Source organism: Ahaetulla prasina, chromosome 6 (assembly GCF_028640845.1).
Source record: "Ahaetulla prasina isolate Xishuangbanna chromosome 6, ASM2864084v1, whole genome shotgun sequence".
Taxonomy (NCBI): Eukaryota; Metazoa; Chordata; class Lepidosauria; order Squamata; family Colubridae; genus Ahaetulla; species Ahaetulla prasina.
The window spans coordinates 61,762,101-61,777,949 of record NC_080544.1 but is presented as its reverse complement, the minus strand read 5'-3'; the positions used below and the strand labels follow the sequence as shown (position 1 = coordinate 61,777,949).

The 15,849-nt window shown below is 37.4% G+C and overlaps 1 protein-coding gene across 1 annotated transcript in view; it reads left to right on the top strand.

Annotated features, from left to right (window-relative positions):
- The window catches only part of RRP12 (ribosomal RNA processing 12 homolog), a 31,318-nt gene extending 16,045 nt beyond the window's left edge, over nt 1-15,273 (top strand). The window contains exons 15-34 of the mRNA XM_058188639.1: nt 1,679-1,800; nt 2,399-2,463; nt 2,616-2,778; nt 3,003-3,157; nt 3,333-3,400; nt 3,843-3,936; nt 5,244-5,402; nt 5,520-5,600; nt 6,315-6,420; nt 8,419-8,526; nt 8,912-9,069; nt 9,404-9,495; nt 11,043-11,198; nt 11,351-11,523; nt 11,661-11,762; nt 12,562-12,611; nt 13,071-13,149; nt 13,666-13,733; nt 14,274-14,356; nt 14,582-15,273. Coding sequence (XP_058044622.1) covers nt 1,679-1,800; nt 2,399-2,463; nt 2,616-2,778; nt 3,003-3,157; nt 3,333-3,400; nt 3,843-3,936; nt 5,244-5,402; nt 5,520-5,600; nt 6,315-6,420; nt 8,419-8,526; nt 8,912-9,069; nt 9,404-9,495; nt 11,043-11,198; nt 11,351-11,523; nt 11,661-11,762; nt 12,562-12,611; nt 13,071-13,149; nt 13,666-13,733; nt 14,274-14,356; nt 14,582-14,684 — 2,185 coding nt within the window. The 3' untranslated portion in view covers nt 14,685-15,273. The remainder of the gene's footprint in view (nt 1-1,678; nt 1,801-2,398; nt 2,464-2,615; nt 2,779-3,002; nt 3,158-3,332; nt 3,401-3,842; nt 3,937-5,243; nt 5,403-5,519; nt 5,601-6,314; nt 6,421-8,418; nt 8,527-8,911; nt 9,070-9,403; nt 9,496-11,042; nt 11,199-11,350; nt 11,524-11,660; nt 11,763-12,561; nt 12,612-13,070; nt 13,150-13,665; nt 13,734-14,273; nt 14,357-14,581) is intronic.
- The last annotated feature ends 576 nt before the right edge of the window (nt 15,274-15,849 follow it).

Below are 15,849 nucleotides of genomic sequence, written 5' to 3'. Positions count from 1 at the left end.
TGACTGGTAGTTCCACTGATTTTGCAAAGATTCTGAAAGCCATTTGGTTCTTCAAAGCAATGCCCCATTTACCCTTATTCACAGAGGGTTTTCTTTGAAGCAGGTGGGCAGCAGTGTCGTCCTGTAATGCAAAAGGTAAAGGAATGCTGTAACATTTATTATTAACATTTATGGCACATGAAACAAGCAAGGCATTCCCAAGCATCCAGATAAAGAATCTGTAGAGAGTAAAGCCTTTGGGTTATTGGTTATTGGTTATTGGTTATTGGTTATTGGTTATTGGTTATTGGTTATTGGTTATTGGTTATTGGTTATTGGTTATTGGTTATTGGTTATTGGTTGCTGTTATCTGGATTTAAGAAGCTAGATAAGGAGACAAAATGTGAGTTAGTATTGGAAGGCTAGTGATTTGAACCAGTACTGGGAGAGATTTTTTAGAATGATTTTTCCCCACTGGATATGAAGCACTGCAGTTGGAATTTCTGCAGGCACCCAGCTGAAAGAAGCGAGTGCCTCCAGCGCCAGGCACAATTCATGTTTTCCAGGGGAGAAGACTGCAACAAACGAGACTTCTTTGGACTTCTCTTGTTAATCTTTTGATCTTAATTTTTGTATTATTAATTTAAGCTTAATAGAACAGGGTACCAATCACTAGAGGTATTTGAGGGGTCATTGGATTGAGAAGGAGTCTTTTTGTGGTATACGTCAGTGTGGATTTGAAAGAGCTCCCTACTGACCCATGCCTGTTTGGACCTCAGCAGCTGAAATCTGCATTGGTGGAGGGAGAAAAAGCACAAGTTCTTGGCATGTGTGAACTTCAGTTGCCAAAATTCAAGCAGCCACAGAGGTCAAAATCCCTCTCTCCCCTCCTTTGAGGAGTTCTCTGCAGAGGTGGGAAGAGAAGAATTCGAAGCTATGCATGTGCTTGAATTTCTTATATATTTATTTATAAAATTCATAGCTCCCCCACCCCCCATCTTACATCAAGGTAACTCTGGGCAGCTTACAATCTGAAATCTGAAATCTGAAATCTGAAATCTGAAATCTGAAATCTGAAATCTGAAATCTGAAATCTGAAATCTGAAATCTGAAATCTGAAATCTGAAATCTGAAATCTCAGATCTATTTTAGATATCTGAAATCCACGCATGCATGGAGCCCAAAATGCACCTCTCCCTATCTCCTTGCCCTTTCCTTGCTCTGCCTCCCTGTCTGAGAGGGTATGTGTGGGGAGGATCTCAGGTCACACTGAGCTGAGATTTCCTCTTGGCAGATAGTCCTTTCACTTCATTGGCTTAACAATCCAGAAGATTGTTAAACCAGGAGTACCAAGATTGTAGTCATTGAATGAAGTGGCCATGTGGCCATTTTGCTTAACAGCCTCTTTGTCAGTGACTACTATTCTCCTCCCAATTTTGGTCATAAGTTGAAGATTATCTGTATGTTCAAGAGAAATTAGGAAATCGTCTGACAAGCATGCTAAATTATCCCTTTGGATTCCATGCTTCTGTGACATTTTTGTGGCTAGAAACAGAAATAATTGAGAAAATGTATAAATGTAAACAAAAACAAAAAAAAAAACAAAAAAAAAACCAAAAGCATATTAGCACAAATCAAACATATTCACTGGTGATATTTCCCATCTCCTCTTAATTGTGTACTATTATATTATCTACAGGGAGACACTGGATTTTCCTCACAGTTGGCTCCTTCCTGTGCTCCGAGACCACATCCAAAGTGTACCGCTTGCCTTTTTCTCCAGTCATTTCCTGCCACTGGCTGCTTCTTTAAAAAACAGAGGTAATTAGACATCCAAGTAGGACAAGCCATATTACTTCCAAGTTTTGAACATCAAAAATCATGTGACAAAATAAAACAAAATCCATCATCTTTACAATGGAGGCTTCCAAAAATAAAACTTAGCTCCTTAAAGGAGATTTTTTTTCTAGGAGATTACAATTTGGACTACTTGGTATATATAATTTTATAAAAATTGAGATTTAAAATAGGTTGCATTTTTCTCTTCTCTCTACATTGTGAAAAGTTTTGGGAGGTACCCGTATTCAGTAAACAATTTATTGATTACCGACCAAGTGTAAACAAATACGTGTTAAATATCTCATGATAATTTCCTGATCCTCTGTGATATTGCAGTGGTATGTCTATTTCTGATACTTTGCAGACCCAACGGGGTCAAATTATTTCTCCAGATTAACTGTCATGCAAGAATGGAGGTATATTGCAGAATTAGCTTCGAGCAATACAGCTATTATAGTCATGAACAATGGAGAAACTAGGAGATACAGTTCAGTAGCATCTGGAGAGCCATCTGTTCCTGATTCCTATCCCTGTGCCTATTAAAACACAATTAAATATATATATCTATCTCTTTTTGCAGCCACAGAGCTTGCCCAGGCAGGTCAGGAGTTAGAAGCTAAGATCTACAATACACTCCAGTGGCAAGTGAGGACTTTTGTTTTTGGGTTGGTTGGTTGGTTTCTTTTCTTTTTCTTTCTTTTTTTTTTTTGATAGCTGGTATAAAGCATATTATGATTTTGACATGGGAAATACAAATGAAGGTAAAATATGTTGACCTTGCCTTTTTTGTCTTTCAGATCTGGACCTTGCTGCCTAGTTTCTGCAACCATGCTACAGATGTGGTACTCTCATTCAAAGGACTGGCTCGCACTCTAGGCACGGCCATTAATGACTCTTCTGAACTGCGGCAGATAGTGTGCCAAGCTTTGCGCAGGCTAATTAATAAGGGCTGCCAAACAGGTAAATATGACTTGTTAATTTCCATATTGGCAACATCTTCACCTCATTTCCGTTTGTTCCTAGACTTAGGAAATAAAGGATTATGATGTAATCTTCCCAAGGTTTGTCTGGGGTTGAAGCTTCTGTAGTGGATAGGCCTGGCAAGAGTCCTTGTTAAACTGCCTGAAAATCCTTGCATTCACAATAACACTTTATTCATTCCATTTCTCTGCTTCCATTTGCAGAGGCTGAGCGTGCTGAGGTTGGACGCTTTGCAAAGAACTTTCTGCCCATCATGTTCAATGTATACAGCCAAGAGGGTGATGATAGTGAGAGCTCAGTGCACCGGCGCTCTTTGCTGGACACCATCCGGTCTTACTTGACAGTTACTGAAGCAGGGGTGAGCAGCAGTCTTCGGGGAAAAAATATGGGTCTCAGAATTCACCATTTGCTAGAATACTAAAACAGGAAGATGCCTGAAGCTAAACTGATTTTGGAATTTATGATGGTATGTGCCGCTGGTACTAGAAAAACATCCCTCTATATAATTTTTTTTCTTTTATCTTTCACTGCAGCTGGTCAATTCCTTCCTGGAGAAAGCTTGTGAGAAACTGACCAGTTCTGATAGTTCAGAATTCACTAGGTAAAGTTTATTTATTAGATTTGTGTGCCTCCCATCCTGTCTAGATGTAAAATTATCAGAGAGATAGGCTTTATCTTGTGGTATTTTTTCCTATGCTTCAAGTGGCTATGCTCAGCATCTATCTTATTTTTACTCCAGAAGATAGGGCATAAATCAGAGTCACCTATATCGATCTGTGAAACATTTCCAAAGATCTTTTATTTTTGATCCTGTTGTCTTTCGTAAAAATTTGGGGGATTTTGTCCCATTCCATTAGATAAGGTGAGAAGGAAACAAGGGATAAAATAAATTTCAGGTTGAGCTACATAGTCTTTCCATTGCTAATTATAGTCTAAACCTGGTAGCTTATGCCATTATAAGAAGTCTTCTTCTGTTCTGAAAGAGTTCAAATTTATAAGATTATTAGGATTGTGTTCTTTTAACTGTGTCCTCCTTGCTGCAGGCTTTCCATTTTGGATTTAGTGGTGGCTATGGCTCCCTATGCTGATGAATCATCTCTGCATGCTCTCTATGGCAGCATCCACTCCTCCCTGCAAGTGAGTTATTGTTCAACTGTTGGGTTCTATGTTGTGACATTTCACACTGCGACCCTGCTGCTTTTGATCAATGATGCTATCAAATTGAAGGAAGAGTTCTAGATAACACATTCATTTTTTTTAAGAAGCTTGCAATTAAAACTTTGTTTGGCAAGTACAGAGTGGTGTGAATTTACCCACGTTAATAGTCACAATCCTATTATTTAGAGTTTTGTTGATCTAATGAAATAATTCTTAAATAAGCTTTACTGCTGTCCTTTTTAATTAAAAGACTAAGGGGCATGACTACATGTAATCCTTATTTCATGGAGCTAGTGAAAATATGTTTTATTAACTGAGGGAGCCATTCATTTTTAATTTTTTGTACTGATAGGAAAGACTATTTGAATACTGTTGATTTTGTGGGAAAGATTCATATGTGTTTACATTTTTATTTAAGCTGCTTGAAATTGCTCATTTATAAGCTTTTTCCACATAGTTTAGGCCAGGCCAAGATAGCATAGCAATGGCCACTTATTTGATTGTTGGATTGTAGCTGTTTCTTGAATTCAGAGACCTTATAAGAATAGATATTGAACAATTTATAAATCCAAAATAATAGCTTAAGAACATCGCACTCACCCCAAATAATAAAATACAAGCTACATAAATTAAAAGCATTAAAATGCCCCAAATTCAAAGGTCCACCAAGATAAAGATTGCATTATTTTTGGCAATTGGGCATCCCCTGGGCAATGGTGTTATCACCAACAAATCCTTTCAACCCAGAAGCCCCCTATAATTAGCCCTGTAAGTGCTTCTGATAAGAAAACAGACAGACCAGTTTTCAGAAGACAATTGCCAAAGAGGCCCCTGTCCCTTCTACAAGGAGGATAGGGGTAAGATAGTTGAACAGTTACATTTTGGGGTCTTAGCCTCCCTTACCTCATGAAAATGAGGCACCACGTGCAGTTCCTCTCATGGCTTGTCTCATATAGTTGAGTCTGGGTGGAGTCTTTGCACTAAGTCATATAGGCCTTTATAAGCCAAAAGTAGCAGTTTGCACCCAGAAACCTAGTTGCTACTCTGTAGCCTTACAAAATATGTGTAATATTCTCAAAGTAACAAGCACCAGCCAATAAGCAGATCACTGATTATGAACCAACTGCACTTTCCAGATGGTCTTTAGAAGTAGTGCCCAAAATACAACCGGGGTGGGGATCATGAGGATATGGTGCCTCTCTCAAGGTTATGAGGATTGAGTCCCTGTGCTTTTTATATATGCACATTATATATTTTGAAAAATCTGTTCGATCTGATTATCCTAGAACAAAGATCATAGAATACAGAAAAAGATTTATCGGGTGCTAGAGGAAGTGTGTGCCTCTGACCAACCTGCGTGTCGTAATTTTGTGCGAAGTCATTTGGAGGAACTGAAGAGTGCTTTGTTGGACTCCCTAACCAGTGCAACTTCACCTGCCAAGAGAGTAAGGAAAAATCTTTTTACCATCCAATGTAGATAAGATGTAAACTGTGATGGGTATCACAGAGTGATGGCTGGGAATGCTGTGTATATTACCATATTTCTTTTTTTTTGTTCTTAGCCCCGGCTGAAGTGCCTCTTCCATGTTATCAAACAACTGACAGTGGAACATGAAGATTTTGTCACAGCTCTGGTGCCAGAGGTGAGAAAGCACAGTAAAAGAGAGGCTAGCACAGTCCTGAAGAAACTGGAAATTTGAGTGTAGAATTATGTTGTCAGAAAATGGAGAAAAATTAAATGCCTGGAATGAAGTATTCATTATTTTATTCTTTTATAAAATGTCAAATCTGCTTTTCATTATAAAACCATCCCTGATCAGCACTCTTGTAATGGAGTTAGTAAGCATCAGAGTATCCTGGAATGTGTTACTACTACCATTTGGAGGGGTTATGCAAATTAAAGATAAGCAACTTTTTCCTTTACAGTTGGAAGAGTAACTCCATTCAGTGTTCAGTCTGCTTATTTTGCAATAAACGTTGCTGAGGAGTTAATGGATTCATGTTTAAGTTTAAATAACACTTTGGCAATAATTAAAAATATTTTCTCATTAATTAGTCGATATTAGTAAAGAATTATACATTTCTCAAAGTTAAGGAAACCACCTACACTCCTGAAAAAACTTTATAGCCATCTAGTTCAGTCTTTCTTGAAAAATAATTACTGCAGTAGGAAATTTCTAAATCAGATGAGTTTTGTTACTATTATTGTAGGCTTTCAAATAATGGTTGGAATTCTAGCCTCTTAGTTTTTCTTCCCTCTCTTTTTAAACAAATGATAACTAATGCAGATAATTAAAATTAGGGTGGAGGCAATAGGTAAGTGATCAGACTGTTGACCATATTTTTGCTGTCTCCAGGTGATCCTCTGCACCAAAGAAGTTTCTGTGGGTGCCCGCAAAAATGCTTACAATCTGCTGGTAGAAATTGGTCACACCTTTATGCGCTTTGGCCTCACTCCAAATGGTGAGTCCCAGTTTGCTTATGTGGGGCTTTGCATGAAAAGGTTGGTTCTCTTTGTCTTTCTTGCCAAGCTTGGTCTTCTCTGTCTTTTCTCTCATTTAGACAACATTGCAATCCTTTTCACCTTGAGTACTTCATTTTTTCCATGTTTACCACTGAACTTCTTCCTATTGCTAGTCTGTACAGGCAGTCCTCGACTTCCAACCATTTGTTTAGTGACCGTTTGAAGTTACAACAGCACTGAAAAAAGTGGCTTTTGACTGTTTTTCACACTTACGACAGTTGTAGCATCCCCAGTCATGTGATCAAAATCCGATGCTTGACAACTGGCATGTATTTAGGATGGTTGCAGTGTCCCAGGATCATGTGATCACCTTTTGTAACCTTCTGACAAGCCAAGTCAATGGAGATGCCAGGTTCACTTAATAACCATGTTACTAGCTTAACAATTGCAGTGATTCACTTAAAAACTGTGGCACGAAAGGTCATAAAATGAGGTGACTGTCTTGCTTAACAGCGGAAATTTTGGGTTCAATTGTGGTTGTAAGTCAAGGACTACCTATATAGTAAAGTGTTCCTCATTAAACCACAATGCAGCATTTCTTTTAATTTTAGTGACTGTGAATCATGCTAATTATAATTCCTTCAAAAACCCTGATTAAAATAAGTCTGGTCCAGTATAATCTTTGAATACATTTAATGTTCCTATTTAAGCACTGGATTGCAGAATTCTAAAATGTTGATTAATTTTTGCAAATGAATAAACCCAGGTGTCTCTGGTTATTGTGCAATGTTGTTTAGCTATCATAGCCCCATACTTGCACGTATAGAAAGTTGAAAGCCAAATTAGGGATGTGCCAGATGGAAAGATCCAGCAATAGATTTTTTTCTCTTGGAGTAAATCAGTCTAAGAATTCCCTAGTTGTTAAAAAAAAAGAAAAAGGAAACTGAGTTATGGAACAAACCAATCTCTGTAGAGGCCTGAATTCCAACCTAAGAAGTATTTCATCCCTTTTCTGTAACTCTGGTCTCCATTGGCGTGATCTCATCATTTCCTAGATTTTCTTCACTTCCTTAAGGCCATCAAATTCTGTGTCTGAGATTACCATATTTTTTGGAGTATAAGACGTACCTTTTGCCCCCAAAAAAGAGGGTGAAAATCTGGGTGTGTCTTATACTCCAAATGTAGCCCCACCCAGCCTCTCAAACTGAGGTTTCAGAGGCTGAAAAAAGCATCAGAAACGAAGCTTCAGAAAAAAAGTATCCAAACAGAGCTTCAGAAACAGCTTCAGAGGCTTTTTTTCTGAAGCTTTGGTTTGGAGGTTTTCAGAGACAGAAAAAAAAGTTTTTTCTGAAACAGAGTTTCAGAAGTTTTAGAGGCAGAAAAAAAAGCAAAAAAAAAAAAAAAAAAAAAGCAAGGCACAGAGCTCACAACCAAGGAACCTGCTGGTAAAATTCACCTCTGGGAACAGCTGACTGGGGGTATTCCGGGAGGCGGATCCACCTGCCGATCAGCTTTTTTCTTATTTTCCTCCCCAAAAACTAAGGTATCTTATATTCTGAAAAATATGGTATATAACCATGACTAAAACTCTGCACTCATCATCTCAACCTCTGATATTCAATGTTTCCCATCATTTTCTCTTTGTTGCCTGTCTGTTGTTAATACCTGTGTTCTCATCTTAGAATGCTGTTTTTCATTAGGTAAGATCATGATCCATCCACTTTAGTGGCTCCTCAGGGTTTCATTTTGTATTTTTAAAATATGACAAAGTTCAATTGAGTTATGATTGTTATCATTTAAAGGTGGGTGAAAGCTGATATCCCAAGATAACTTGATTTGGGATTTTAACATTATATCCACAGGTTTTTTTTTTCTTGTACAAATTTCTGTTCAATTATTGGTATTCTTGTGAAGCTTCTCATTAGTCTTGTTATAAGTTGTGTTCTTGAGTAACTGATATATAATTACAATACAAATTCTTGCATGTGTCCTTTCAGAAGGAATGCAGCGTTATCTCCTCCTGATCTATGCTGGTTTAACTGGCTCTGTCACTATGATCAGCTGCACTGTGCTTGCTCTTACCCGTCTACTCTATGAGTTCAAAGGTGAGAAAATAGAGGCTGTCAATTGGATTAAGTAAGAGTTTATACCAGCAACAGTTCAAAGCAGAATATCTTCCTTATACTGGCAATTGCTTTAAGATAAAAAAAAAACCTAATTAAATTTTTGGGCTGTGTTTAAACTGAGCTGGGTTGAACATTTGTTCAAATATATATCTAAGATGGTGTTTCTGCTATACTGACTGTCTTGAACAAAGAACTGTAAACCTGAAGTTTCCCAACACAGTACCTGTTGTTGGCACTATGAGTCATGGTAGGTTACTACTTAGCTGCAGAATTACTTGTGTCTGGTAGCAACTGGAAGGATTCTGTTGTTTTCCTAAGACCTGAAGAGAATTGAAGCTTATACTTATAATCTATTTTATTGCAGAACATATTGGGTCAGACGCTCTGGAGCAGCTGGTGAAACATGTTTGCCTCATGGTAGGCTCACGGACTCGCGATGTTGTCAAATCGGCTCTGGGATTCCTTAAGGTGACAGTGCTGCTCTTGGACACAACATTGCTGGGTCGGCACTTGGAGACTATGGTGAGAATGGGGAAGCACACTGAGGGATCAGTATCTTAGGAATGAAGAGGGCCCTAGTTTACATAATTAAAAAAGAAGAATATGGAAATGTATTTGAATCCTTAGAACCTGTCCTGCCATAAGGCACTCTTGAGTTCCTTGTTGTCTGTTGAAGTCCATTAATTCATCTTTTGTCCAGCTGTTTGTGGTATTCTTTCCTTCCTATTGCAATTGGGAAGTAGAAAGATACCAGTCCAAGGTGTCAGTGTATGTCAGGGCAGATTGACAGGAATGGCTTATGGGGAGGTGAGGTATAGAGAGTGGCCAAATTTTAAAAGTTTGTGTTTTTCTACAGTTAGAAGCCATTGGAGGATTGACAGAAGACATGAGGCGCCACTTCCGTATGAAGCTGCGAAACCTCCTTTCCAAATTGATCCGGAAATTTGGGTTAGTGCTGAATTTAAGAGGAAGGGGCTAATATTGTGGTGATCAGAGAGGTAAAAAATCCATCTCATTACATTCTAGAAACATAAGTCACCCAGAGCCTTGTTATCTTGATTGGCTGGACTTGAGCAGCCCATTTTAGATACAGGGGTATGTGTATGTGTACAAATAAACACACATATACACAAATAAAAGTTTGCAGTGGAAAATGAGGCACCGAGGTTTGCAGGTAATTTCAATTGGATCTGTTCATTTTTGTCTAGCATTCCTCCTTCTTCCCCTGAAAGTACTTTTTAGTCTAATCCCAGATAAGATAATAATTGTCTTTGATCCTTTCCATTCTCATCACTGCATGCAGAGAGAGAGAGAGAGAGGAAATGTTCAGAGGATGTTTCTCCACAAGATTGTTGTTGTTGTTTTTTGCTCTTGTGAATTCCCTGATAAAAGCTTACCCTACAACTTTTCCTAGTTGTAGTCACAATTCTTTCATAGTATTAATGAAGGGAGCTAACACATGATTTAAAAGGAGACCATCTCTTTGAAGAAAAGGTCTTTCTCTCTTTTTACCTTAATTTACAGTTATGTCCATGGGTAGCTTGATACTAGTAATATACTTAACTGTTGAACATTGTTTCTGCTGATAATGCACAGAAATAGAAATCATCAGGACAAAAAAAATTTTTTTTTAATATTTATAATTAGCTTTATATTACAATTATTATGTTGTGCTGAGAATAACACTTATAGAAGATGACCAGGCTAAGCCTGAAATCTCCTGATTTCTCCAGCGCTTGACACACTTATGAATTAATCTGGATCTCGAAATATTACTGAAGAGTTTCTGTTAGGCATTATCAAAGTCACACCTTTTTTCTAGCAAAGATCAGATAGATTTTTAAAAGCTCAGGTGTTTTAATACAAACAAGTATAATGAGATTTGTAATTCGTCAAGTATGGTATGTCCTTTGAAGCTGGATTTTCCTTTATAAATTCTAGACTTGCAGATTATATACTTATAAGATATGGATGTATATGTATATGGATTATATACATATACTTATAAGATATGGATGAACCTTTATGAATAAATCCTTTGGTAAAATTTCCTAAATATTTAGATTATCCACACTCTTAGAGTTTATGCCAAATGTGTTTACAAAGATCCAGTGCAGGCGATTAATTTATTGCTTGTTTAATAATTCAGTTATGATATTCAGACAAATAGAACCACAAGTGTTCTTTCATCTCAGTCACTTTGTCTCTCTTCATGTTCAGAGAGTTAAGGGAAAGAGTAGCAACCATATTTGTGGAAGCCTGCTTTTTATTGGAATTTTTAACCTGTTTTTGTAGAAATCAATTTGTTTTCAGTCTCTTTTTGACCAGTATTTGCACAGCTGAAAGATTATTGAATTTGGCTGACAATTTAACAGCTCTTACAAGCTAAATGAAACTATACGAGTTTGGATATTTGACTAAATTCCATGATCGGGGGTGAAGTTTATGAAAGGAATTGATTTCCATGATTTTAGATTATTATTTTCCCTTCCTAGGTTCGAGCCCTTGCAGGCTCTGCTTCCTGAATCATATCGCAAAGTACTGCTTAATATCCGTAAGGCAGAATCAAGGAACCGCAAGCGACAAGCTGTGAAAAGGGCTGCCAACACTTTTGCAGAAGAAGGAACATTATCATCACCTAAGGGCAACAGGTATGAATGAGGTGCATGCTCAGAATCTTGATGTCATATTAGAAGGGAGATTAAGGATATTTTTAAGGCTGATTCCAAGTGCTTTGGAACCTGAAATGATCTATGGACTCTCCATTAATGAGCCTGTGTTGTTTCTATGCCCTTGTTTGTAGCATTGAGGATATTTTGGCAGACTCAGATTCTGATCTAGAAGGTGAGACAGACAAACAAAAAGGAAGAGCAACCAGGAAAGTGTTAAGGCAACAAAACCAAGCTTGGCTTAAGGAGGGAGAAAGTGATGAGCCTCTCAACTTCTTGGATCCAAATGTGGCACACAGGGTTTTAGGTAAGATGAATTTTGAAGATGGCCCATTCTAAGTTCATAGTATTTACTACTTCAGTTTGATGGGGAAGATGATAGACCAGTATCTCCAGAATCAGATATATTTTTTCATAAGTCTCTTGTGCTGTTCTATCATGTAGCTACCAGGCCAGGCACTGCCCAAACTGGAAAAGTTAAACATGGTTTCAACTTATCAGCTGATGGTCGCTTAATCATATGTGAAGAGAAAGAAGAACCTACAGGTACAAATATTCAGCAGTTGATTAAATGCACATCAAATAACTATTCAGTGATCATTCCATAATTCTAGTTTCCATTATCAATTGATTACAGAAATAACCAAAGCTATTTAAACAGAATGAGCTATTCAGGGAAGCATTTTAGATTTATATATCTAGAATATCTTTAATGTAATACCTTGGAGCCTATGGGATATAGAACCCCATAGCTTCTCAGTACAGAATTGAGATTATTTTTAATGCGGGCATTAAAAAAATACTGGAAAGTGTGCAGAAAAAAGCAACAAAGATGATAAAGGGTCTGGAGTATGACTAAATTGTATGACAAATGGTTGAGGGAGCCAAATACAGGATGTCTAGCCTACCAAAGAGAAAGATTAGGGGACACAAGATAGCTGTCTTCCAGTACTTGAGGGGCTGTCACAAAGAAGTGGGGATTCAGTTATTTTCTAGGGCACCAGAAGGCAGGACAAGAAATAATTTGTGGAAGATTGTTAAAAGAGAGATCCAACTTAGAAATAAGGAAAAATTAATGATTAATTAATTAATTAATGAGTGATCCTGGGGGTTGTGGCTGCTCCATCACTGGACATTTTCAAAAATAGATGGGACAATCATTTGACTAGGATGATATAAGGCTCCTGCCTTGAGTAGGAGTTTGGACTAGAAGACATCCAAGGTTGCTTCCAGCTCTTCTTCTACTCTTTCTCCTATCCATAAATATTATGGAAAGGATTTGGCTTAAAAAACTATGGTACATATTTTGTGCTGTGTCTGATCTCTGTTATGCTGTCTACCACAGGGCTGAATGAGGAGTCAGCAGATTTAATGCAGGAAGTTGGAATCAAGAAAGTAAGTGAAGAAGGGGAGGAACAAGAATTATTGGCATTCTCTTTAAATATTAAGTGTTTATACCAATGTGTAATTTGCTTAAGAGTTGAGGTTAAATGGCAGGTTGAGTGGCATCTGAACCAACTCAGAATTAAATTTGATTTAATTAAAATTAAATGACATTGAAACGATCATTGCAGTCACATATTTTTTCCCTTATGTTACATTCCTGGTAAGTTTGTCAACATCTTTGGTAGATGTCAGGACTGAACGCAACTGTGGGTTCGCAAGTTATGTGTCTCTACTTTGTCCCTTAGAGTTGTGATGGTTGGATCTCAGACATTTGGAGACAGTTACATTGGACTTAGCATGATAGATTCCCTGTTGCCATTAAATAATGCAGGAAAGAAGGCACAAATTTATAAAGAAGATGAGGGATCTTACCAAGTCCTGCTTTGATGCATGACCTCTCTCTTGCAGAAGAAGGGTCGGAAACGTCAATTTCGGGAAGAGGCAGATGATGAAGGGCTTCCTGCTGATACACAGCCACAATACAAAGGTTAGGATGTTCCTTGGGGACTGTTATGGAGTGAGCCACCACTGCATGGATTCTGGTGTACTTTGACATGGGAGGGGGGTAAAATAGCTACCTAGAAATAAGGCATTGATTAAAATCAGTTGTGTTTACACATCTATATGATAATCAGTTGAAAGAACCTCTGTGTGGCTTCCCTCTGCTTCTGGTCTAATCTTGATGCATTGAGTCAAACCTTTAGTAAAAGGTGGCTATTTTCTCAGGATATTGATTTTTAACTGATTTTTAAATGTATTGTTTTTATTTATTGTTCTAAGGTTTTATATCGTATTTTAATTACATGACTGAGCCACCTAGAGTCACCTCAGTGAGAAGGTGGCATAGAATTTTAATAGTTAATAAATAAATAAATAAATAAATTCCAAGGAATAAAACAAGGTGGGTTCTTCTTTTTCAAGCCTGAAATTCTTTGTAAGAGTCCTAATCCAACTTGTACTTGAAGGTTTAGTTATCCTGCTCCTGTTTGTTTATTCTTTATAGCAGGGGGCAAAGGAATTCATCGGCCTGTTAGCAAGAAGGCAGTACCTGGGGCAGAATACAAAGCAAAGGTAAGATCATAAGGTGATTGATTAGGGCCCAAATCTGACGTAGGTATAGGAAATTGCTATTGTAGAATCATCTGTTATAATCTTGTCAGTTAAAGCATGGGTTTATGATAACCTCACATGGTTTGTAACAGAAATGGAAAAATCTATATCTTTATTTGGGGGCATATTCTTTAGGCATAATTTAAAACAGGAGTAGGGAAATCCACCTTAGGATTTGAGGTCTGAGATGCTCTTTCCCGCCTACTCCTCTACGTTGTTGAAACAACTTCCAAAGTTTCTTCTTCAACAATTCCTCAAAGCTCTCATACCTTTTTAGCAATCTAAAAAAATACTTGGGGGAGGGTGGAAAAGGGAGGGTGGGGAAAAAATAGGCCCAAACCAGATCAGATTTGGTATCGATAGTTCTGAGTAACTGACATATTAATAAATATCAAGTCTTTTGGAAAGCTAGTGGAGGAATGGATTAAGGGACTTAGGGCTGCTACCATATACTTTGCTAGATTGCCTATCACTGAGCATAGATTCTGTTGCTTCTTATAGAAAGGCAAAGGTGACATCAAGAAAAAGGATGGGCTGGATCCTTATGCATACATCCCACTGAACAGAGCAAAACTAAACAGAAGGTAAGAATGGTGAAGAAGTGTGAAAAAGGTTGCTAGAAACCCAGCAACCAGTGATAATGTCCAAGTATAGAAAAATCCAAACTCAAAAAATATTGTTCACTATAATCCATATATTTTATCTCCAAGTATATAAATTCCTTTTTTATTCCCTTAAACTTTTACCTGCTCAAATGTAGGCAATACTGATTAGCCTCAGTACTGATTATCATCTATTCTCTCTGGTAGGAAAAAAGCCAAACTTCAAGGACAGTACACGAATCTAATGAAGGGGGCTCAGCGTGGTGCCCAAGCAGGCAAGAGACTCTTCAAAAAGCAGACCCATACCTGAAGGAGAAAAGACCGCACAGAATTTATCTGGAAATCAGTCCCTTTAGGTCATTGAACTGTGGGTCTTGTTGCTGCTATTCCAAAATCTGAGTTATTTTTAAAAAATGGAGTTTGCTCATTATTCCTGCATATTGGCAATACCTATTGTTTTCAGCAGAAAGAATAGTAAAAAATGTATCCCATTTGTTATTTATGGATCCTTGTAATAGAGGTTTTCTTGCCAGTTGTTACTCTAGTTTCTTCCACAGCTCTGAGCAGTGTGAGCAAAACTAGAACTTTGGGTAAGAGATTGATTATTGGTTCCTAATGAACACTTGAGCAGTAATAATACAATAAATTATGTTTCTTCAGTATAATGTAGGCACTGGTCCTGTGAAACCATTTTTTCTATCTATTTCCTTTCTCTGTTTGAAGCAACTTGCTATTTTTATTGTAGTGGCAACCACTACAAATTCTTTAAGAATTTAGATTTATTTGGTAATAGGTAAGAACAGAGGTAAAAGTTAATAAAAACAAAATAATTATTATTTCCAGGGAGAACTTAAGAGTTGTGATCTTAGCTTCTGAATAAAATGGTACTTTTATTGCAACTATCAGACTAGAGTAGACTTATTAGAAACCTCTGATCATAGCCCCAGATCTGAGAATAAATACTGTCATGTGGAAAAGCTAACCTCTACAACCAAATGTGTGATTTAGGTTTTTGCACACATTTTCTGGCTTGTTGTATGCAAGAATAAAAAAAACCTGCCTCCCAAATATGGCAACAATCATCAGTGGCAAAAAATTGTTCTATTCTATTAAAGAAAAAAAAGAAAAAAAAATCCATCATTGATTCTCCATTTTCATTTAAAGACATTGAGGATGACTGAAGCTGTTCACTGGCAGGTTTAAACTCTTCCAGCTATTTCGCTGATCTAAGATGCCTTTTTATAGACACGAGATCAGAATAGAAATATGCCAGTAATGGATCACAGCATATTTTGGTTGCACTATTGGAAGAGACAAGAATCAAAGCTTAGAAATTCTCTCAGCCAAAGACTAATGCTACCTTGGATGTAGAACTTTATTTTTCCTGAGAAAAGCACACCTTGGATATAGGAGTATGCTCAGTGGTGAAATGTAAAATTTGTTACTACCGGTTCTGTGGGCGTTGCTTGGTGGGG